This window comes from Ochotona princeps, chromosome 11 (assembly GCF_030435755.1).
Source record: "Ochotona princeps isolate mOchPri1 chromosome 11, mOchPri1.hap1, whole genome shotgun sequence".
NCBI classification, from domain to species: domain Eukaryota; kingdom Metazoa; phylum Chordata; class Mammalia; order Lagomorpha; family Ochotonidae; genus Ochotona; species Ochotona princeps.
The window spans coordinates 64,560,074-64,583,795 of NC_080842.1; the positions used below are offsets into that span (position 1 = coordinate 64,560,074).

General features: G+C 36.0%; 2 protein-coding genes across 4 annotated transcripts in view; one reads left to right on the forward strand and one right to left on the reverse strand.

The window, feature by feature from the left end:
- LCORL (ligand dependent nuclear receptor corepressor like) overlaps positions 1-1,274 on the forward strand; it is a 169,527-nt gene extending 168,253 nt beyond the window's left edge. For 2 of the 3 annotated variants that reach the window (XM_058670273.1, XM_004579190.3), the window contains exon 7: positions 199-1,274. In XM_058670273.1, coding sequence (XP_058526256.1) covers positions 199-379 — 181 coding nt within the window. In that variant the 3' untranslated portion in view covers positions 380-1,274. The remainder of the gene's footprint in view (positions 1-198) is intronic. The other variant, XM_058670263.1, reaches the window with a different exon arrangement.
- An 870-nt stretch (positions 1,275-2,144) lies between these two features.
- The window catches only part of NCAPG (non-SMC condensin I complex subunit G), a 31,142-nt gene continuing 9,564 nt past the window's right edge, over positions 2,145-23,722 (reverse strand). The window contains exons 8-21 of the mRNA XM_004579191.3: positions 21,942-22,082; positions 20,827-20,950; positions 19,499-19,585; positions 18,985-19,164; positions 16,049-16,159; positions 11,289-11,408; positions 9,344-9,568; positions 8,436-8,617; positions 7,984-8,158; positions 6,613-6,774; positions 5,959-6,097; positions 5,472-5,558; positions 3,723-3,789; positions 2,145-2,724 (exon numbers count right to left, since the gene is read on the reverse strand). Of these exons, the coding sequence (XP_004579248.3) occupies positions 2,607-2,724; positions 3,723-3,789; positions 5,472-5,558; positions 5,959-6,097; positions 6,613-6,774; positions 7,984-8,158; positions 8,436-8,617; positions 9,344-9,568; positions 11,289-11,408; positions 16,049-16,159; positions 18,985-19,164; positions 19,499-19,585; positions 20,827-20,950; positions 21,942-22,082 (1,918 nt within the window). The 3' untranslated portion in view covers positions 2,145-2,606. The remainder of the gene's footprint in view (positions 2,725-3,722; positions 3,790-5,471; positions 5,559-5,958; positions 6,098-6,612; positions 6,775-7,983; positions 8,159-8,435; positions 8,618-9,343; positions 9,569-11,288; positions 11,409-16,048; positions 16,160-18,984; positions 19,165-19,498; positions 19,586-20,826; positions 20,951-21,941; positions 22,083-23,722) is intronic.

Sequence of the window (23,722 nt, forward strand, 5' to 3'; positions counted from 1 at the left end):
GTGAGTTGTTTCCAGTGATCTCCCAAGTTTCCCAATTTACACGTTTCCCACTGTATTCAAGAATGTGAATGAGAAGACTTATACTTGCAGGAAAATGATTAAATATTAAGATGTCCAAACATAGTAGTGAATTTTCTAAGGTTGATAATTTCTTTGAAATTAAAGTAAAACTAAAATGCCTTACACTTTTTTTTCCAGCCTGCTACAAATGAAAACTGATGAGAAACTGAATTTGTCTGATGGGACTACAGCAAGTTGCCCCTTGAGCCCCATTAAGATGTGCCTTAATCGTCCCATTGAATGGAATCTGAATTTGACAGCAACATCTCTCACAAGCTGTGCAGTTCATAACCAAAATCTCAAAAGTGAAGACAAATAGATTGCAGTTCTTGCACTATCCTAATTTTGTACATGAATATTTCTGCTGACAATAAGCATTTATCAATTGATCTTAAACTATTTCTAGTCCCGTGACTTGTCTTTATATAAAGTCATTAGCATTAATCATTTTGATTATATTCTTTGTATATTTTTTTACATGTTTTACACCAAATCATTGTGGAATTTTGCAGTACAGATTTTGCTGTTTCTCTTTTTAATGGTATTTTGTGACTTTTTAAGCCCTAAGTTTAATCACATAATTATCTAAGTTTTATTTCTGTGCATAAAGTTTTAATATATAACATAACTACGTAATTTAGAAATCTAGTATTCTAAAGATTTGTGATGATGATCTGACCTATGATCAGTTCTGTAACAGGTGGATACCAACTACCTCGAAAAAAATTGGTTTAAAAAAAAAAGCAAGGTATTTCTTGGAAGTATATCACTTTCAAAGTTATATATGTATAGAAAAATAGTTGATCATACTTTGTCTTTCAATAGCATGTTTCCATTTATAGGAGAATCTGAGCTGATCAGTTCTTCCTCTGTATTTTAAACCTAGTCTGTGGGCTGTATACTATGGCACAATTGCATGTTTACTCTTCTGCAAATCTGTGCCTCATGGTAGACAAAAACACTGTTTGGTTTCTGTATATTATCAGTTTTGAATGAAAAATGGCAAATGAATCTACATCTGGTTTTATTGTATTTTAGCCATTTATTTAAAGTGTAAAAAAAAAACATCTTTTAAAAGCAGGGTAGTATTCCTTCTTACCTTTCATGATGTGAAACATAGCTTCAGCAATGGCTACATGATTGTCTGAAATAAGAACAAAATGCTAAAGGTTTGGTGCTTAAATATTTTTCCCATGCCAGAGAAAACAACCTTCAGTATGTATGGTGGTGGACGTAAGAACATGGCTCCTTGCCCTTGTGGTCCTGTGTCGGTGCCACTCTGAGTTTACTACTGTGTTTCTAAAGACTTGTCCTTCCGTCACATTTCATGTTCTGCTTCAGTCCTTTCTCCCACCCCTACCCAATGATTTTTTAAGTGACAAGGACTTAAAAAGACTGTAGGAATTTTGAAGCACAGAAAAGGAGCTAACAGAATGAAGAACAATCATCCATTTTTCATTGATATCTTTAACATTATCTACCTTTTCTTTCTGTTTAATAAGCATTCTGTAATTTTGAGCTTTTGCGTTCTGTTGAACGCCTTATGTAATATAGCAATTTGGTTCTAAAATCCAGCGATATTACTTTAACTCAGAACACACCTTTAGCAAATGGCCTCTGGTAAGTAAACCTTAAAAAGCACAATTATCATCAAAATAAATTCATGTTAAGACATTTTTATTATGAACAATAAAAAGATAATATCAGAGGATTAAGTCAAAGGTGTTTTGTTGGGTGCTGCAGAAAGACCAATTTCATACTGTGTAAATTACATAAGTAAGATAAGTGCTAACTTCAAAAGATTGATAAATTAGTATATAAAGACCACCTTTGGTCAGTTTTTGTCAACAGTATTACTATCCACAGTAAATACAATATTTTTGTTATTGCCAAAAACATAAACAAATGGCTTCATGATTAATATATGTGAACATTTCCTTAACCCAAGAGACATTCTCAAATCAGAATTCTCAAAGACTTTAGGTGAATTACCCACTTGCGGCAACTTCATCCCCCTCAAAGTTTTTGTCAATGTAGAAATCAAAAAGCGCCAAGTAAAATCTGGCTCAGTGTGCAGGTCTTCCTCATCGGGAGTCACTTCATCCTACCAGCTTCTGGCACTTCATTTGCCCTTGAAATGTCAGTTTATGACAGATGTTCTGAAGCACTCGCATCTGTATTGGATCTGTTCCATCTGAGACATAAGCTTCTCAATGCAAGCTCCTAACTAGTTACACTTGGAAGATTCTCTTAATCCTGAGCCTTTCCCCTTAACAGTTGGTAAGAATCCCATGGGAACATGTACAAAGCCCATCCCGGACAGCGCAGTCTGCCCACTATCTACTACGGCCTCCGTCCCACACTGAAAGTCCTCATGCTTTATTACAAGCCAAAGTAGTCTGTGACTGTACAAGCAGGAAGTGATGTGGTTGGTATACAGTGCAGTCTTCCGAAACACATCAGATTTTCTTTTTCACACTGGATAATTTTATTAAAGCAAAGGACTAAACAAAAATTTAAACAACTCCATCCTTATGTCTCCTAACTTAAATCTTTGTTGAGAAACTATGCAAGGATAAGTTCACTTTCTCTAGTGCTGCTGTTTTGGCTCGTCTTGGTAATCTCCTCTTCATTTCTGATTCTGGTTCTGGAACTTCATAATCACTAAACAAATGTTGAAAATACACCAAATTAGATAAAAGCTTTAAAACTAATTTACAAATAAAGCATTTTCTGTTTGTGATAACATTCTATCACTATGTAATTAATGGCTGGATTCCATTAACTAAACTTCTAGCTAAAAAAAATCTCAAAACAATCAAAAAATAATGACTGGCTATACAACAAAATCAGTCACAGGAAACCTTACCTATTTGCTGTAGACTATATAGAACCCAGTATCATTAAAGGAAACAAACTCCAAATTTCTTTAACGAATCTAGTAATTAAATAGGGACCTAAACAGATTTCCAAAGTTTTTCCTCGGACTTGAGAAGTAGAAAAAACTTATTTTGACTTAAACAATTTCAAAAAATGCTATAAATGAGTTTGCCAAAGACACTAAATTAATTAAGACCTAATCTAATGACTCATAGTCAAAATATATGTAATAAGGTTTTACTAATCAATAGGCAAATGCAAGATGCTAAAACTTTTCAGTTCCAACAGTGAAATAATTGACAGAAACCAAAATAAACATTATATCCAAATTATGGGCAGAATTATTTTATCATTGTAAATGTAGAGACTCCAAATGCCATATAATCAAGGCTGTTAATTCAATCAAGCAGGAATCAGATTGAGAATATATTAAAGATGATTACCTAGTATTAAGGCTATACACTAGTAGGCAAAAACACAAAAGCCATCAGAAGTCTGATGAAATCTTAAACTATACTTGGTACTCTTAAAAATTTGCAGAAAAAGCAGAGAAGGTCATTTCCTAGCACCAAAATAAACTTTTGAAGTCCATGCATGACTTTTTCCTGATACATATTTTCCAAGAACTTTATGCAGATCCCTTATATATATCCAAAGCATGCCTATTTCTAGTTTTGACTATCATGTTATATATTTTCTTAGAACAGTACAACTTTATTTCTACTTCTAGACATTAAAGAACAGAAAAACAAAAATATCTATCCTAGACATGCAAGGCTTACCTTTCACATTCAGCCTCACCAGTCTGACATCTGTTCATCCTTGCCGAAGCTGTCCCTTTTCCCCGTCCTTAAAGACAACGTATTTCATTATCAAAATACAGTATCAGTTACACATGGGTTTCAACAGTTTCAGGTTATACAGATCCTTTATTTTCTCAATCATTTCAATAATCATCTTCGATACATTGCCTACTTGTTCTCAGCCACCTGAACACTGAACCAAGAACACTACAGAGAAAGGAACCCAACATTACTTTTCTTTTGTAAACAGAAACAATAGCCAAGGGAAATACAGAAGTTACAAACAAGTTATAAGGAGTCATTTAAATTGAATGTTTGAGTCACATTTTAGTTCAAACAGGAGCATCTAAATAACATGCTTAATACAAGAAAGACTTATGAAAACTAAAGAAAGCGATCAACAGATCCTAAAAACAAAAACTGAATCACTAGTGACTTCCTGTAAAAAACATGCACAGTTCAATTATGTGTGTTCTATACTACATTTCAACATGGAAACTAGAAACTTTGTATACTGAAGGTTATAATACTTCTATTTGCATGGCCTGTGAATTCTCATTTAAGAGGGAAAAAAAGCATGTATACATGAACATTGGACTATTAAAAAGATGAAATTCTCATGCTACACTGTGTAACCAGGTCTCAAAATCAAATCATTTGGTATGACAATCTGAAAATTACAGTTTATTCATATTACACTTTTGCTTTTTTTTTTTTAAAGATTTATTTATTTTTATTGGAAAGTCAGATATAGAGAGAGGAAGATCTTTCATCCGCTGCTGATTCGCTCCCCAAGTGGCCGCAACGACTGGAGCTGAGCCAATCAGGATCCAGGAGCTTCTTCTGGGTCTCCCACATAGGTGCAGGGTCCCAAAGCTTCGGGCTGTCCTCTACTGCTTTCCCAGGCCACAGGCAGGGAGCTAGATGGGAAGTGGAGCTGCCGGGATTAGAACCGGCGCTCATATGGGATTCCAGGCGTGCAAGGCAAGGACCTTAACCACTATGCTAAAGCGCCAGGCCCTGAATTTTCTACTTACTACATACATGTTTGCTTTTATTAATGCATTTATGCTCAAGGGAAAAAAAATCCAACAATATAGGACTATTGTGACATAGTATCTAGTAGTTGTTGTTTAAATAGTCCATTACACAAAAATATGGTCAAATTCTAGCTTAGAAAAATATTAAAACTCCATAGAACAAAGGCCATTAACGCTATTTTTCAGATTTAAATCATGATTGGCAATAATAGTGTGCTTTAAAAAATTTATAAAGTCTCTTTATAATAGTTTGTTTTTGATTCTTCTGTAATAAGCATGCAGTGCTTTTATAAAAGCAAATAAAATGTAAAAGCCTTTGAATTACAAATTATTTTTTTGACTGAGTCCAAAAATGCTGACTCCCAGGAGTCAGCATTTCTTTCATGCCAACAAATCTCTTAATGTTGCATATGCCTTAGGAAATAAATTATTGAGGAAATATGAAATAAGATGGAAAAAAAACAGAAAAAGCCCCCAAAATACTACATAAGTTAAACAACAAAAACTGCTTAGCTATATATAGTACAGAACACAATAACTGACAATGTAAAACCATCATTTAACCAAATCTTCCTTCAACCCAGTCATTAATCAGAAGCATTTGAAACAAGCTTGCAGAATAAGAATTTTCCATTAGGAGACAAACTAAAACCAGTTTCACTGCAGAGCTGGCCAGTCAGTACACTACCTCTCTTAGTCTTCTGCTGAGCAGACTTTGAAACACAGGTTGATTTTTCATCCTTGCGTAGAGTCACATATGCTTCCTTATTACTTTCTATTAAAGGAAACAATGTAGCAATATCAATAAAATAAAACCTTATGAAATATCTTAAATATTGACATTTTCAAGTAACTAGTTCATACAACACACATGTGAACAGACATGACAGTCTTATTAGCAGCCTACTGAGAGGTTATCAAAAAAAACTTCAAGAAACTGTGAATACCGAAAACTAATACGGTTACAATATGAAAAATGTATACTTTCATACTTGAAATATATACTATTTATACTTGAAAAGTAGAACAAACACCATTACTATGATTAACACTATATTCCAAGGGAATTACATAGAAAATTCTTTTGTTATACCCAACGAAATACATTAGAAGGGGAAAAAAAATCTCAGTAAAGATGAAAAGGATATATTCTTATAAATAATTCTGGTCATTACCGTGGTCAATTTCAAATATGGTTGTGGTGGTACTAGATTCCTGTGCTGTCCCAGTTTGGTCATCAAATTCTTTATTTTCTTTTCCTAACTGAACCTTGATTTTCTCCAAAGCTTTCAGACATGTTCTGTCTTTTACTTCCTATAAAAGAAAACATGAATATTTATGAAACACACATATTCTATTCTTCCTTCTAAAAAAAATGCTATACCAATATTATTTATCTAATAATATTCTAGGGGTAGGCATTTAGTCTAGCAGCAAAAGACCAGTTAAGACATAGCTCATACGGGAGTACATGAATTTGATACACCCGGGCAAGCAGAAGTGCAGGCTCCAGTAACTGGATTCCTGCTACCACATAGCAGACCTGGACTGAGTTGCTCTCTCCTGGCTTTGCGTGGCTATTCAAATCACTTAGGAAGCGGACCAGTAGACGGAGTTCACTGTTTTTCTTCCTTAAGTGATTTTTAAAGTAATTGAATTAAACTAAATTTAAATGACTAAAATGCATATGAAACTTACAGAAGGAGCTAGTTCAAATAAGCAAAGTCATAATATGCTAACATATAACTTAATACATCCCTATGAATTGTCCTTTCATAAATATCAAAATACACTAAGCACTAAATAAGAGTAATTTGAAAACATTTTACCTCCAGAATCTCATCCAAGAGAACCAGAAGATCTTTTGCAATATTGTTACTCAGTTCTAAAGAATTCAAGGCTTTTGTATAGATTCGCACCTCTGGTGAGCAAGGATTTGTTAAGATCTCATTGCAAATTTTTATAGCCAAATTGTCATGTACCGTAAGGGCCTACAAAAATAAGAGAAAATTCATTAATGAAAATAACTACAACCCAGCTAGCAAACACTTCCAACTAATTATCTTCCTATAATTTCAAATACAACATATCTAAAACTAAATTAAAAATCTACCTCTTGCTTCAAGATGAGTTCCCTTGCTACCTTTCTGCAGTACAGGCTGTGGATACACACTGTGAGGACCAAGGCGCTCCATTCCCCAACTGCTGCACCTTTTGGAGACTCCATTCTAGACAGCTCAAGATCCGAGTCTTGGAGCTCCTTTAGTGAGCAGCAATGCCCGTTTGGTAGTTCAGCTTAGCCCTATGGCCCCTCTCTCCATCACACTACAGGACAAGGCCCTCTGCACTTGTCACTGTGGGAACTTAGGAGTATCCTGGATTCCTCCATCTCCACTGCCTCTGGAACGCTTGCATTTAGATTCTTGTAACATTATTATTACTTTTTTATTATATCACTTTCTCTTCTTTCCAATTCATACTATCACTTTCAACTATTTTTCTATCAGCTTTCATGTCCTAATTATCAATTTTTAACTGTTAATACCGTTACCTCCATTTGTCCCATAAGCTGAACTCACATAACTATCACTGATCATCAAATGAATATTCTTGTTCAGCAGCTACCATCTTTTCAACATAAGCCCCGTATGTTTACTTATTACAAATACAGCCAACTTGAAATTCCCCACTTTGGCCCTTGAGCAATCTATAATTTACTCCTAATATTGTGTCTTCATCAGGATTCTTAGCCAGAATGATTCTGCAGTAGTTTCTCAACATGAGTGAGATCTACATTTACCACCTTTATTAAAAAACATCTTTCTTTTCTATGCAAATCCAAAAATGCCTAAGTGAATTTTAGTTGTTTATAACTGCCAGTGCTATACTCTTCATGCCTTTCAGATAAATTTTGCCCTTCCCCGAATGCCTTAAAGCATTTAGTAATTCCGGATTTTGCATAATATCCTTTTTCTCTTTCCAATAACATTTATGATTTGAGCAAAGTATATAGTCACTAAATAAAGAACAGCTCATTCATTTTCAGTCTAAGCTTTGATATCTGAAATCCTTAATAATTCATTTAATTCTGAAGTGGTAATAAGACTGACAAAACACCATTAAATGGATCTTAAAACCCAACATTTTGCTAAAACAATAGCAGTCTGCATATAGTCATCATACTAGGCTACTATATCGACCTGGTAATCCTCAGAGTTCTTGGCTTGAGGATTTAATCCACTTGGTCTTGTCAAATCTACAAGTAACTCTGCAACGTTTGCGACATCTACTTCAGCCAAAGGAGACGACGCAGGAGCATTGGTCAGTGTCTGCAAAGTTGGAAGAAAGGCTTCCTCAAAGCATTCCTGATTTGTCCTTTAAGAGAACAATTAGAAAATGTTAGCAGAACATGCTTTAAAGACAGAAAAGGATTCTAAATGGATCACATATAAAATTCACCCCTTAAAGGACATTTTCACCCAAGAAGGAGCTAAATGGTTCAGACAAATAAGACCTATATAAGCTCTTCACATTATCTAATTTATCCACCGAAGAAAGTATACAAAAAACAAAATAATATTATAGATATAACACATTGGGGGCTGGAACTAGACTTCAAACCAGACTTCAGTGAATCAGCATGACTCAGTACCTGCTTGCATAAGCAAACATGGGGAAGAACACGCCAAGGCAATGCCGAAGTCGAAAGTCCTCTTCAGTCACAGGGTTGTACCATAACAGCACAAGACGGGAAAGAATCCTACTGCTGACCAAAAGCCCAGAGAACATCAGCTTGGCCAGGCCCTCTGCAGCGCCTATCCGAAGTTCAGACACCTAAGAATTTCAATTAAGATTGATAGAGAAAAAAAATTCTAAAATCAGAAATAAAAGTATATACAAGTTATAAGGTAGATAAAACAGTATGCTGAATAACTGGCACACACACAAGGTCACACACAATGTGACTTAATTTATGTGAATATTGAGAATGAACCCTCGGAGACAGTGTGCATGTGCTATCAGGGCTAAGAGAAGAATGAGAAGTCACTGGTTCACATGAACAGTTTTCCTCTGGGATGTGAGCATTTTTGAAAGTTACATAGCAATGCTACTGCTCCATATTGAATGTAATAAATGCTAACACACTGCAGGCTTTATTCTGCTTTGCTAATGTCACCTTAATGAAAACCTGCATCAATGTAAAAATGTTTTGAACACTTAAATATTTATATATGCTATAAAATATAGCTCAAGAATAATTTAAAGATCAATTCTATATGCTTTTGGATCTTCTGTATACCTATTGTAAAACTGCATAGTGAAAGATGAAAAAAAATCAGTAACAATCACCTATTACAGTCATTTGATTTTGGTTATGCTTCAATTTGCACATCCAATTTGACAGAAATTAGTATCAGCAGCAGGAATAGTCTGAATTTCATTAAGATACATACAAAAAACTAACACTGATTTAAAAATTTACACAAAAAATTCTTAGAAGAACATAAATCCATGCTGAAAATCACATTTCATAATCATGAGGCTGAGATTATTTCTTACCTCACTATCTAAGAAATCAGAAAGGAGTTTCAGAACATTCTTCACTGTAGCAGTCTCTTCAACATCTTTTGACTCTTGTTCAGCATCACTGTTTATTTCTACATCTTCAGACTGAAGATCCTTGATATTTTTTGCTTTAAATGGTTCAATCCCAAAAGTCATCAGTTGGTCGAAAATTGCCTTTAAAGCGCTTATTTTTATGGTGACATCATCAATTTGCAATACCTAAATTGGGACATTCCCCACAAAAGAATTTAGTAACCTGGTTTGTTTTCCTTGAATAGTTAATACATTCTTTTTTTAGTCAGAAAAAAAAAAATTAGAGCTATTTGTCAAGAAACAGTTATCTTCACAATCCTAACAATTTGTGTATAAAAGGCAGACTGAAATTTTTTATTTAAAGAACAATGAATAATACTTCAACTAAGGTTTTATCGCACGGATCCAGAAGAACTATTTAATCATATGGATATTAGCCTGTCAACTTCCTGGTTGAGCTTAATCTTTTTGAGAAAATGGTGAGCCATAGTGTCATGAGTTATTTTCAAGATGGGCACAGAAAGTTCTCCTCTGTTAAATAGTGGTTCTGTCTCCTCTAAAGATCCTGCTTAGGACCCCAGTAATCACAACCCTGACCCAAGCTATCACCAACTATTTTCGGAATTGTTAAACGTCCTCCTCACCAGTGTTCCTACATCCATACCTGTATCCTTCATACTACATATTGCAGATTCTGCACCACATGCAAAACCAGACACGACTGTTGTTGTTAACAGGCTGCATATCTAGGAGTTTTTTACATTTTTGAACAATTATATGAAACTCAAAGTCCACTGTACCCAAACTTTATTGAACTATATATAGCCTTGCTCATTTATATAACCATCAAGTTATTTTTGCACTGTAACAGAAGTTACATAGCTGAGACAAATGCTTACAAAGTCTAGTACTTTACAGAAAAATGTTGCCAACATCTTCCTAGTCTACACCAATATTATAACCCAATCACATTGTGAGAGTCCTCTGCTTAAATCCTTCCAATTCCTTCCCATCTCGTTCACAGTGAGAGCTGCTAACCTCTACATTGTGTAAGTTTTTAGAAGACATTCTGCAGTTTTCTATTATTATTTTATGCTTTGTTTCAGTTTCTTATTCACATATCCTTCCTCATGGCCCTCTTTTTCCTTAGAAAATCAGATATCCATCAGGTTCACGCCTTTGCTTCTTTCTAGAAGGGGCCCAACTCCCATATTACTTGTGAGGCCTTTTCTCAACCAAAAGCTCCCTTTACCACTTCTCTCCTAATTCGCTTTATCTTTCTCCATTTGGAACACTACATACATACATGCTTCTTCAAAACCATACACTCCATTAGAACTCTCCTCCAGTTTTTGTTTATAACTACCTTGTCTAGGTCTAAATCAGTACCAGCACACAATGTGCTCTCAGTAAACATTTGCTGAATGAATAATTTAATTCACATTTCTTCCTTTTAGCAATAACATTTTAATAAGTAAAAAAGATAAAATTGGGGGCCAGTGGCCACGGTGTATAAGGCTGAGCCTCCACCTACAGTGCCAACATCCCATATGTAATTCCACTTCATGTCCTGGTTAATCCCCTTCCCATCCAGCTCCCTGCCTGTGGCCTAGGGAAGCAGTAGAGGATGGCCCAAACCTTGGGACACTGAACCCACACGGGAGACGCAGAAGTTGTTCCTGGCTCCTGGATTCTGATTAGCCCTGCTCTGGCTATTGTAGCCATTTGACAAATAAACCAGTGGATGTAAGATCTTCTCTGTCTCCTCTCTGTTAACATTTTCATAAAAAATGAAATACTGCCCATTATAATCATCTTTAGAATAAATTCAGGGTATGAGAATTTTCATCCACGTGCAGTAATTTAGAAAACACAGTCAAAATGTTTGCCATAAAATAAATCCTACCTGCAAAAGTAGTACAAAGTGTTTACTTGCAAAGTCCTGATTCTGTAGTCCACAGCATCCTAAGCATAAAACAGCCAGATTTCTTACTACAGGATGAATACTTATTATTCCAGGAAGAATCTAAAATGAATCAGAAAATAAAATTATTTTGACCAGGGCAAAGAATTTAAAATACTATATAGTATAACTCTGATTTTGTAGGTCTAGTAAATTCTATACAGTTTATTAAAGAAGTAATTTTTCAGCAAAGAAAGCAAAAGATAAATATTAAATGACTAAACCATAATAACCAGTGGTTTTCCAGAATAGTCTCACGAAACACTTCACTTCCACCTAATAACACTCACAATACAACTTCCAAGAACAAAACAGAACTTCCTAAAATGATATAATACTATTCCTCAATGTGTAATCTATCCCAGTCACATCTTCCATGTTTGCTCAAGCAGTCTAGCTCCAATTCACTGCTCTCTTAAACAGAAACACAATGTAGGCAACAAATGAAAATCATATAGTTTAAAATTTTCCAGTAAATATGGGCTAGCATATGTGAACCAGTGGATGAAAGATCGTTCCGTCTCTCCTCTTCTGTTAATCTGACTTTCCAATAAAAATAAGTAACTCTAAAATAAATTCACAAGTAAAATAAAATTTTCTAATAGTCACACTAGAGTAAAAACAGGTGAAACTAACTCAATTTGATTACTATTTATCTATTTCTTTGCCTTAATTGCTTCATTAACTTTACACTTTTCAATGGAAAACAGATGAAACTCTACCACTGAAAGAAAATTAGCCTGGGTATAGTTACAATCTCTAATTAGAGGTTGGCTGCCCAAGGCTTGGAAATAACATAAGGTTTATTTATATTGAGCTATGAAGGAAGATGAGGGGAAAGCAAAAAAAAAAAGTGGGGGAAACAGTAGGAAACAGTGGGAAGCACAGTAATAATCCCATGAGGTAACTAACATTCTATTGTTAATACTGTCTTCAAATCCCACTGCTTTTACCCTTATAGCACATGTCACTTAGTCTAGGTTTTCAGTTAAAAAAAATATTATTTATTTGAAAGGCACAGTGACCAAGAAAGAACTATCCGTTGCTTCACTTGCCAAACAGCCACAAAGCCAGGACTGGGCCAGCCAGAAGCTAAGAACTCCATGTTGGTTTGCTCACATGTGCAGAGTGGGCCAAGCACGTGCACTACCTTAGGCTGCCTTCCCAACGCTTCAGCAGGGAGGCAGAGAAACTGGGCCATGAAGCAGCACTCTGAAAACAAGATACAGATGTCCCTAGCAGCACATCAACCTGCCGCACCACAGGCTCACCCCTGGCTACTGGTATGAACCAAAATGTGGTTAGTAGCCACTTCCTTGAACTTCCCCCACCTCCTGCTTTCTTTTACAGTTAATGTCTATTTAAATATCTGATCACAGTTGCCTTCCATAAATAGGTCAAAAACTGCTAGTTAAAATCACATAGAACCATGTTCTTCTTTTTTTTTTTAAAAAAAAAAAAGATTTATTTATTTTATTACAAAGTCAGATATACAGAGAGGAGGAGAGACAGAGAGGAAGATCTTCCATCTGATGATTCACTCCCCAAGTGAGCCGCAACGGCCGGCGCGCGCCGATCCAAAGCCGGGAACCAGAACCTCTTCCGGGTCTCCCACGCGGGTGCAGGGTCCCAATGCATTGGGCCGTCCTCGACTGCTTTCCCAGGCCACAAGCAGGGAGCTGGATGGGAAGTGGAGCAGCCGGGATTAGAACCGGCGCCCATATGGGATCCCGGGGCGTTCAAGGCGAGGACTTTAGCCACTAGGCCACGCCGCCAGGCCCCATATTCTTCTTAACAAGCAAAAATGATATCAACTACTATGCACTTATTTGATGTTCCCTTGACTTGACCAAGAGATTCATGTCAGTCTATATATATATCTGTTTGCAAACCATATTTTATTTGCAGTGTTTATGATATAATATATGCTAAGTGATGGAGTTATGACATTTAAAGCACAGAAAATTCATACAATTATAAATCTTTTATTCAAATACCTTGTTGACATTCCTGATACTTTCAATTTTAGTCATGAATTGCTTTTATATTTTTCAGATCAAAAGGACCAATCTTGCATATTTTCTTTACTGATGCTATATTATTTCCTACCTATGTTTAGTCTCTGTGGTTACTACTTCAATCTTTGGTATACCACAATTTATCATTTTTTTTCTTTGTAAGATATTTATTTATTTGAAAGGAAGAGTCAGAGAGAGACAGCTCTTCCATCCCCAAAATGGCCACAAATGGTCAGGGTTGGGTCATGCAGAAGCCAGCAGCTCCATCCAGATCTCCCACATAGATCCAGGGGCCCAAGCATTGGAGCAATCTCCACTGGCCTCCCAGGTCAGAAATAAAACAACCAGGATGAAACCCAGTGCTCTTAAGGATGCCAGCATCATAGGCATCAGCTTAACGTGCAATGCCACCTGGGAAGCCAGTAAACAAATGAGCAACAGTTCCAGTTCCACTTGCTTCACTTTCAATCCTGTGAAAGTTTCTGGAAAAAGCAGTGGAAGATGGCCCAAGTGCCTGAGCCCGTCACCAAAGTGGGAGAACCGGATGAAGTTACTGGCTCCTGGCTCCAGCCTGGCTCAGTTTTGGCCAATGTGATCACTTGGGAAGTTAAGTAGAAGATGGACAATCTCTGTCTGTCCCTCTCTTTCTGTGAATGTGACTTTCAAATAAATAAATGTTTAACCCACTATGCCACAAATTCAGTCCCTATCATTCTCCTATAAGCAGACTAGACAAAATATTCATATAGAATTAAGATATCTTTCTCTAAAAATTAAATTATAATTATTAGTTAGAATCTAATATTTAATCAGAAGCTCTTGACTGCTACAAACTGGCTTTCTTTATTACCTTTAGAAACACAGAAACCCTAAGAAATTAAATTCCTGGGCCCACATGATGGATTGGTGGGTAAATCCTTGCCTTGCATGCTCCAGGATCCCATATGGGCGCCAGTTTGAATCCGCTTCCCATTCATCCCTGCTTGTGGCCTAGAAAAGCAGTAGAGGATTTCCCAGACTTGGGACTCTGCACCCACATGGAAGACCCAGAAGAAGCTCCTGGCTCCTGGGTTCTGATCAGCTCAGCTCCAGCTGTTGTGGCCACTTGGACAGTGAACCAAGTGGATGAAAGATATTTCTGTTTCTCCTCTCTACCCATCTGCCTTTCCAATAAAAATAAATTTTAGGGAAAAAAAAAAAAAGAAATCAGCTTGCAAATACATTCCCTGGCAATTTCTCACTAATCCCAGGTGAAAATTTTAGAATTCAATAAGAACTTGGGTACACTCAGAATTCTTTTGGATGAATCAAAAAACAAAAAGCAAAACAGGGGTAGGTGTTGTGCCACAAAAGTGCTAAACTACTGCTTGGAATTCTCCCATCACATATCTAAGTGCCTAGTTCTAGTCCAGACAACAGGTTCAAATTAAACTTCCTGCTAATATGCATCCCAGGAGGAAGCAGATAATGGCTTAGACACATGAGTCACTGCCAGCCAGATGGGAGACACAGCTGGAATTCTAGGTCCCTACATTCAGCCTGGCCTACTCATGGGTGTTGCAGCATCTGAGAAATCAAACAGGTGCAAGATCCATCTTGCCATCTCTCTTTTTCTGTGACTATGCTTTGAAATAAAGAAAAACAACTACATAAACTTTTAAAAGATACTCTGCCTCAGTATTGTAGATACTAGCCACAGCTGGCTGCTCAACACTTGAAATGTGGTTAATCCAACTCAGATTTGTTCTAAAGACTCAGCATGAAAAACAGCAAATAAAAGATCCCAGTGGCTTTAATAAGGAGTAAGTTATACTATTTTGGATATATTTAAAATGTTATCTGTATATATTTAATATTCTTCTCATCTTTTCAAGCTTCTAGAAATTTAATGTTGCACATGGCTTATCTTGAATTCTTAACAGAACGTGCTTTTTCACAGTTTTGCAGTACCCAGGTCACTACGGTCAATTCAAGGGAAATACTCTAAAAGTACATTGATCAAAAATTCCTTTCACAGACTCTCATAAAACTTTCTCAAGGTCTTGACAACAGTATGTTTCAGTAACTCCTCTTACTGTTTAAAGAATGAAGACATTCTGCATCTCTTTGTAACATAAAACTTTCTCAAATGTTTTAAAAGAATTATGACATATGTATCAGGTTCTTTACACGCATTACCTTAGTTAACCTTCACAATAAAGCAGCCAGTATATAAAGATCATTTTGCCCCGGTGGCGTGGCCTAGTGGCTAAAGTCCTCGCCTTGAACACCCCGGGATCCCATATGGGCGCCGGTTCTAATCCCAGCGGCTCCACTTCCCATCCAGCTCCTAGCTTGTGGCCTGGGAAAGCAGTAGAGGACAGGCCAAGGCTTTGGGACCCTGCACCCATGTGGGAGACCTGGAAGAGGTTCCTGGTTCCCGGCTTCGGATCGGCGCGCACCGGCCGTTGCGGCTCAGTTGGGGACAGAAGATCTTCCACTCTGTCTCTCCTCCTCTCTGTATATCTGACTTTGTAATAAAGATAAATAAATCTTTTTTTTAAAAAAAAAAAGATCATTTTGCCATCTGCATTTATTTAATGCTTAAAATAGTAACATTTTTATTCTTTTAAATGGTAATAAACGGCTAACCTCTTAAACGAGAAAGAAAGCAGGTACAATAAAGCCCCAAACCCATCAACATACCAAAGATTCAATGATGCCATTCATGGTTGCACCAATACCTGTTGAAATGGACATCTGTTTCAACAGTTCATAGCACAAAATGAGACACTTCTGTAGAGTTTCAGCATCATTCTAAAATAAAACATATCATATTCAGCATTAGTAAAAAGTATTTTTTCCTATCCCTTAATTTGCGTTCTCAGGGCTTGGTCAGTCATTATGTCCTGAATGACTCACCCAGTCACACAGCTTAGTCTATCATCTATGAGCTATCATCTACTGCAGCTAGTCTAACTTTCAGATTAACATATATGTAATTGCTACATCTCCTACTGGATCTTCCAGACTTCTCTGACTCAACTTACTGGTATCCACACCCTTGTCCTCTTGTTCTGTCTTCATGCCGTCGCCACCATGCACAAGTCGTCTAAACCAAGTGACGTAGGATATATTCTTGATTCTTGATATATTCTTCCCATTACCACTTCCCAAATCCCTCTCAAACCCATTGCTTTTTTTCATATACATTGTCAATTAGGCCTGTATTATAATAAGAGTCTCTCATCTATTATACCTATCTACATTTTTACTACTCTTTGAAGCATTTTTGAATGAGCAGCCACCTAGAACAGGGGACTAACCCCACCCTTTAAAACATTACTAGTTCATCATAAATTCTTGAGCAGTGCACAAATTATTCAATGTTATTTACATATGGCCACCTTGCACATTTATCTTTTACCTCTCCCCCTCAATTCATTAGTAATATAAATATAAGGTTTTGAAATAAACAGACCTTTAACCTTCTGGACTGTCACACACATGTCCACCAATAACTGCTGTCTTACATTATTTTTATTCAAATCTCAGTTTATCCTCTGGGGAAAGCAAGAACATTCTATGTTGGTTAGGTACACCTTCATAAAACCTTCATACTTCCTTGATCACATCTATTACTTTACACTGAGGTGGAGTGTGCTACAGGTATAGCCTTCTAACAAGACAAAGGGACACAGAAAAGGTCAAAGTAAGTCAAGTCACAACTTCGATGTTAATCATAATACACAACCTTTGTTAATATTTTCCTAATTCAAATCTGTAGTTTGTCATTTTTGAGATAACAAATTTTCAGATTTTACATTATATTTGCTTCTGAAATAATCTATACACCTTGTCAAATAAAAGAAACAGGCTACTAGTTGTGAAAATAAAATACACTAATTAGGAAGTTCGGGTGTTTGACTGGGGATGTCTGTGTTTAAAAAGTCAAAGATGCAACTTATAAATTTATCTTATAAACTCTTTTCTAGTCAGTCTTTTAACAAGAATCTGCTAAGCACTTCTAAAATCAATACTACAACAAATATTTATTAGGAAAGTTAAGTGCTAAAAGATAGGAGTTAAAGTTAGTAACACATGTATTAATTGACACCTTTCTGGAGTATATTAAAATAAATTCACAAAAAGAATCTATTTAAGATAAATTTAACAAGATATTTTTAAAAAGACTGATGAAAAATGATCTTTAAATGTTTAAATCTTTTTTTTTTTAAAGATTTATTCATTTTTATTTGAAAGCCGGATATACAGAGAGGAGGAGAGACAGAGAGGAAGATCTTCCATCCGATGATTCACTCCCCAAGTGAGCCGCAACGGCCGGTGCTGTGCCGATCCGAAGCCGGGAACCAGAAAACTTCCAGGTCTCCCACGCGGGTGCAGGGTCCCAAAGCATTGGGCCGTCCTCTACTGTTTTCCCAGGCCACAAGCTAGGAGCTGGATGGGAAGTGGAGCTGCCGGGATTAGAACCGGCGCCCGTATGGGATCCCGGGGCGTTCAAGGCGAGGACTTTAGCCACTAGGCCACGCTGCTGGGCCCTAAATGTTTAAATCTTTAAAGTCTGTGTTTTTCTTTTAAAATTCGTTTATTTTTATTGGAAAGTCAGATATACGGAGAGGAGGAGAGACAGCAAGGAAGATCTTCCATCTGATGATTCACTCTGCAAGTGGATGCAACGGCCGGAGACGCGTCAATCCAAAGCCAGGGGCCAGGAGCTCTTCCGCGTCTCCCATGTGCAGGGTCCTAAGCCTTTGGGCTGTTCTTGACTGCTTTCCCAGGCCACAAGCAGAGAGTTAGATGGGAAGCAGCGCTGATGGGATTAGAACCAGTGCCCATATGGGACCCCAGAGCGTTCAAGGTGAGGACTTAAACTACTAGGCTACCATGCTAAGCCCTCAATTTCAGTGTTTCATTAAATATAACAAAGCTGTTTAGCTTTTACTAAAAACATAAAACTTACTAAGCTTTAAAATTAACAGCATAACAGTATGGTAACAATAGAAATCCTTTTCCTAGCAGAATGTCATTATCTTCCACAAGGACGGGAAATATGAATGCATTTTCCTTCCTAAACCATTTAAAACCAAGAAAATAAACACACACACACACACACACACACCCCACCCCTAAAGATACCAGGGATTAGAACAACAATGAAGCCGCCCAAAGTTATAGCCTCGTGGCTAATCCTCGCCTTGTACATGTCAAAATCCCATACTGGTGCTGTTCCTGTCCTGGCTGCTCCACTTCCCATCCAGCTCCTTGCTTGTGGCCTAGGAAAGCAGCAGAGGATGGCCCAAAGCCTTGGGAGCCAGTAACGCATGGAAGACCCATAAGAAGCTATTGGTTCCTGGCATTGGAACGGCTCAGCTTTGGGCACTGTAGCCACTTGGAGAGTGAACCAGTGGATGGAAGGTCTTTCTCTGTGTATTTCGTTCTCTCTGTATATCCTGCCTCTCCAATAATAAAAGAACAAAAGAAATATTTTCTCATTCTAACTCACGCAGTAGTTAGCGATCCATCCCAAAGACAATATATTCTGACAATTTTATTGATTAAGGAAAAAAAGGTTTCTTTGGAATGATTATTAACAGATGAGCTGTAGCATGAAAAATATATACCTTCTCTATTTGGACTTCTTTAATTTCAAGTTGCTCTGTCTCTTTCAATAGCTTTATTTTGGCATCTTCTAATGCTTTTATTTCTTCCTTTAATTTTGATGCCTGATCAAAATCTTGCAAGGTAACACAATTTTCCAAAGCTTCTTTTGCTTCAATAAGTTTAACTTTTATTTCAGCCACCTAATAAAAGACATGTGTTTCAACATTAAAGTGAAATTAACATGAAAATCTATAGCAAACTCAAGAGTATTATCTCCAGTAATCCAGAATTCCAGCAATCTAGCACATACAAATTTATAATCTTCAATCTAGTACATACAAATTTATAATCTTCCTGAAATTGTATTCAGCAAATTTTTGAAAATAATGTAATCTGGTCACAGGTTAAGATACTTTAAGTTCAATGATCAATAACTTGACTTTGTCAGAACCATTTCAAAACCAAAACACGGGGAAATAAGATTTGAACAACTACACGATACTCAATATTTTTTTTTTTTATTTGAAGACTAACCTTGACTTCCTTTTTTCTTGCTTCACCTGGGTCGTTCACACCAATAGTAACAATTGGTGCTCGAATCTCCGAAATAACTTCTGTAACCTGATAAGTTACAATTCAGAGTATATGCTTAAATATGTACTTAAATCAGCAAACAATACCAAATCATTATTTAAAACACCAAGTAGTAACTATCATTTATTGAAAAACAGGGCAAAGTATACATATAAACAGAGCATACATATTGCTAGACAATTTGAAAACAAATAATAATATGACTAAAACCTGAAATTGAGGAGAAAAAAGAAAGCATATAGATGTTAAAGATAAGGTATACCTCATTTAACGTTTACTTTTTATTTTTTTTTATTTAAAATTTTGAATTTTATGGTACTTTATTTTAAATTTTGAATTTTATGATACCCTCATTTAATGTTTAAAAGTCAAAAAATGGATTATGGTGCCTAAAACTAGTTAGATCTTATTAATTAATGTTGGTAATTTTCTCCCTAAAAATTTCTGACTCTCAGTTCTGCAGTTACATACAGAAACATGGCATATCCTTTTTTCTTCCTTTACACATGTACAACAAAGAAAAAATTTCCTTTCAGAGGTTTCTGCACAGTGGAATTGGTTGTTTCAGCAAAAAAGGCGTTTTCCCAAGTAAAAGTATGTAAGCACTTGCTGAACCACCAATACCAGGGCAGCTGCAGAGATGTACATCAAGTGTGAGTGTATCAGAAAGAACCGGAAGTGACAACCCATCTCTCAATTACCTTGCATTTTATGAAAGAAAAAAATTCACTAGGTCTGCCTTTTTGGATCCTCTGAATCAATAACTTTAGAAAACAGGATAGCAGATAAGATTTATATAATGCTTGATAAATACGCAAACAAATATTATCTAACTATACAACAGAACAGTAAAAAGTAGGTTTCAGTGTTAATCTTATTTTGCAGATTAACAGAGGCTGAATAACTTGTCCACAATCTCAAAGCCAAGAGGGGTTTGATCTCAAATTATGTCTGAACTAAGCCAGCTCTCAAACACTCAAATGCCACCTGTCCAAAATATAAAGCCTCATCTCATTCGTCACCTCCTCCTGAAACTTGCTCCCCTTTAAATCACCCAACATAGCAATAGGCACACTAAACAAGAAAAGATTTACATTGTTTAAGCATGTGTAAGGGAATGGGGAGCACAAAGAAATTTGATTTTAAAAAACTGAGAATTGCTACAAAACCAGAACGAAGCAAAAACAAAACTAAAAGCTCTGAAAACAAGACCAACTTCCATGTTAGTTACCAAAACATTTTATCTTCATCAGCGAGGAAATACTTACAATTTGTGTCCTCTTATTATCATCTGTGACGATGTGGAGTAGTCTCTCAACAAGAAAAGACATGAGGGATACTGGGGTAGTGGGTAAACTAAGAATCTCCTGTAATACAGTCAGCAGTCGTTTCCTGTAGTCCAAGAGAATTAAGAATCACTAACAAGCATACCGCATTTTATCCTGATTCACATACAGTGAAGACTTGCTTATCACTACAGGTATGAAAATCTGTATTACCGATTTTAAGTCTAAAATTCCATTACAAACAAAAAAGTTTTATTTATCATAAATAAAAAATTGCAAAATACCAGAAGCGAATACAAAGCTCTCTCTGTAATAAAAATACAAATAGATTTTCAACTAAAAAAATCCCAACATTTTATTGATTTACTCCAAAGAAAATGAATGGTACATATATATGTACACATACAAACACATATATACATACCCAAACTAAAACATTTTGGTCAAGGACAGATCATATACATGAATGTGGATCCATAAAATAATGCAATGAAGTTAAAGAGTTCCAATAACCCTAGTGACATGGTAGCATAGCCACAGTAAGTGTAGCTCAATATATTACTTTGTGGTGTTAGCAGTATAAATAAACTAAACTATCAGATTAAACACAGAGTATACGATAATGGACAGTATGTAACACTCAATAATAGTTAAATGACTATGTTACTGGCTTAAGTATTTACTATATTTATGTCATCATTTTAGGTTAAGCTTCTTCTGCTCATAAAAACATTACTATCAGTTACATGCTGTTTGCCTGACAGCAGCCTTAATACATGTAACATCTGTTGTTTCCTGATCGTACTGAGCTCATGGCTAATGTCTGGCCAATACCACACATATTTGTGAAATTACATTCCCACAATGTTCCCAAAGCCAATGAAATTGTCAAAACCCAAATCTCTCAAAACATACCCGAATGAAGTAATAAACGTGAATATACGTACGAGCACTCCTGTATGTGGAAATACACAAAACAAAAAACGGAAAAGAGAAACTTCACAGCAGTTTAGTATACTTAGCCATAACATAACATGACAACATTCCAGTGCAGGAAATTAGAACAAATTAGAACAAGTGTTAACATTTAGAAATACCTTCCTCCTTCTTCACTGGTATCCAAAGACTTAATAATTAGAATTAACTGTTGTCCTATGAACTGTTTTGTCATCAAATTTCCAATGTAGGTAAAATCACCTCTCTGTTCTTCAATGACAACTGGAATGCCCTTGATGTAACTAAAGCAAGCAGAATTAAACAGAATCTGTTAGGAAACATCAGAGAGGTGTAGATTCCCACTGGGTGAGAAATTTCAGTTACTATCATTCAAAACACATGTTTATAAAACTAATTTGGCCTACAGACTAAAGTTTGTTATTATAATGAACTTTTGCCAATAAACTTACTGACTGGTCAAAAATTTTGGAAAAACAAAATTTTCAAAAGGTACCTATTTATGTTTCTTGAATTTATAACAGTTCATGAGCATTCTCTCAACTATAAAAGTTTTAAGTTTCTTGCCCAAAAATCCAGTTAGTCACAAAGAGCTATTCTTCCCTAATTGGGTATCATTCTTTTAACAGTAAAAACTGAGTCTGGCCCAGTAGCCTAGTGGCTAAAGTCTAGCCTTGCATGCATCAAGATCCCACATGGGTGGGTACCAGTTTGTACCCCAGCTGCCCTACTTCCCTTCCAGCTGCCTGCTTGCGGCATGGGAAAGCAGTACAGGATGGCCCAAAGCCATGGGACCTTCTACCTGCATGGGAGACCAGTAAGCAGCTCCTGACAGCTCCACTTTTGGCCACTTGGGGTCTGAACCAGTGGACAGAAGATCTTCCTGTCTCTCCCTCTCTCTGTAAATCTGATTTACCAATAAAAACAAATAACAGTGAGTATATAAGTAATTCTTGAATATTATTTTTTTAATCAGAAAATATAGAAAACTGTGCAAATATGTATCATTTTAAAGGGCTCTAGTAATTTCTATATTGCTGTTTTAGTACAAATACTATTAAACAAGTACCATCTTTTACTTTATTCTTGCTATCAATGCATAAATTAAAAGCTTTATAAACCTTACTGAGATAATATTCAGTGGCCTACCACACAGGCCTCCTTTTTCTATGGAACAAAAAACAAATTTTAGAAGTAGGAGTTATAATCCTTGACACCTAGTTATCTTCATATTACATGAAAAACAGGCATCATGAAAAATATCTCATCTTATAAATGTCAACAAAAATCAAATTATAGACCCTGCATAATAATTTTTGATGAGTACGCAGACCACATCTATTAAAAATGTTAGCTAAAAATAAATAAAAACTCATGAATCACTGGCATGGAGATTAAGACTTTCAATAAATCAGCCACTCTTTGGGTACTAGCCAAGACCTGAAGAAAAACTGACTTGTAACTATCAAAAATCAATATATCAGTTGTTTCTAAGACACTAAAAACCTTGGCCTTTGGATCCCTGCCAACTTTACCTGAGCTTCAGCATAATACATACCATCATAACTGAGAATATTTCATTTTAATTCAAATAGCTCTCATTAAAATTAAAATTCAACTAAACAATTTACACTGATACATCAATTATAATTACCATTACATCTCCTCTTCCATTATTTTTTTAAAAAGACACTAACTTTATTGAAGAAATTACTAATAAAAGTCGCAGGTGTTCTTCAAGGATTTACATATCGTTAAAACAAATTTTATTGTTGTCCCTTTTAATCTGATAAGCCTCACTTAATATCACTCATTCAGTATCTCTTTATATAATAACAATTTCAGTAAAAGCTTTCATATAATGGTTCTTAGCTACCTCCCGCCTGACATATATAAAATGTCTGAAAACACATTCCTAAAGCAA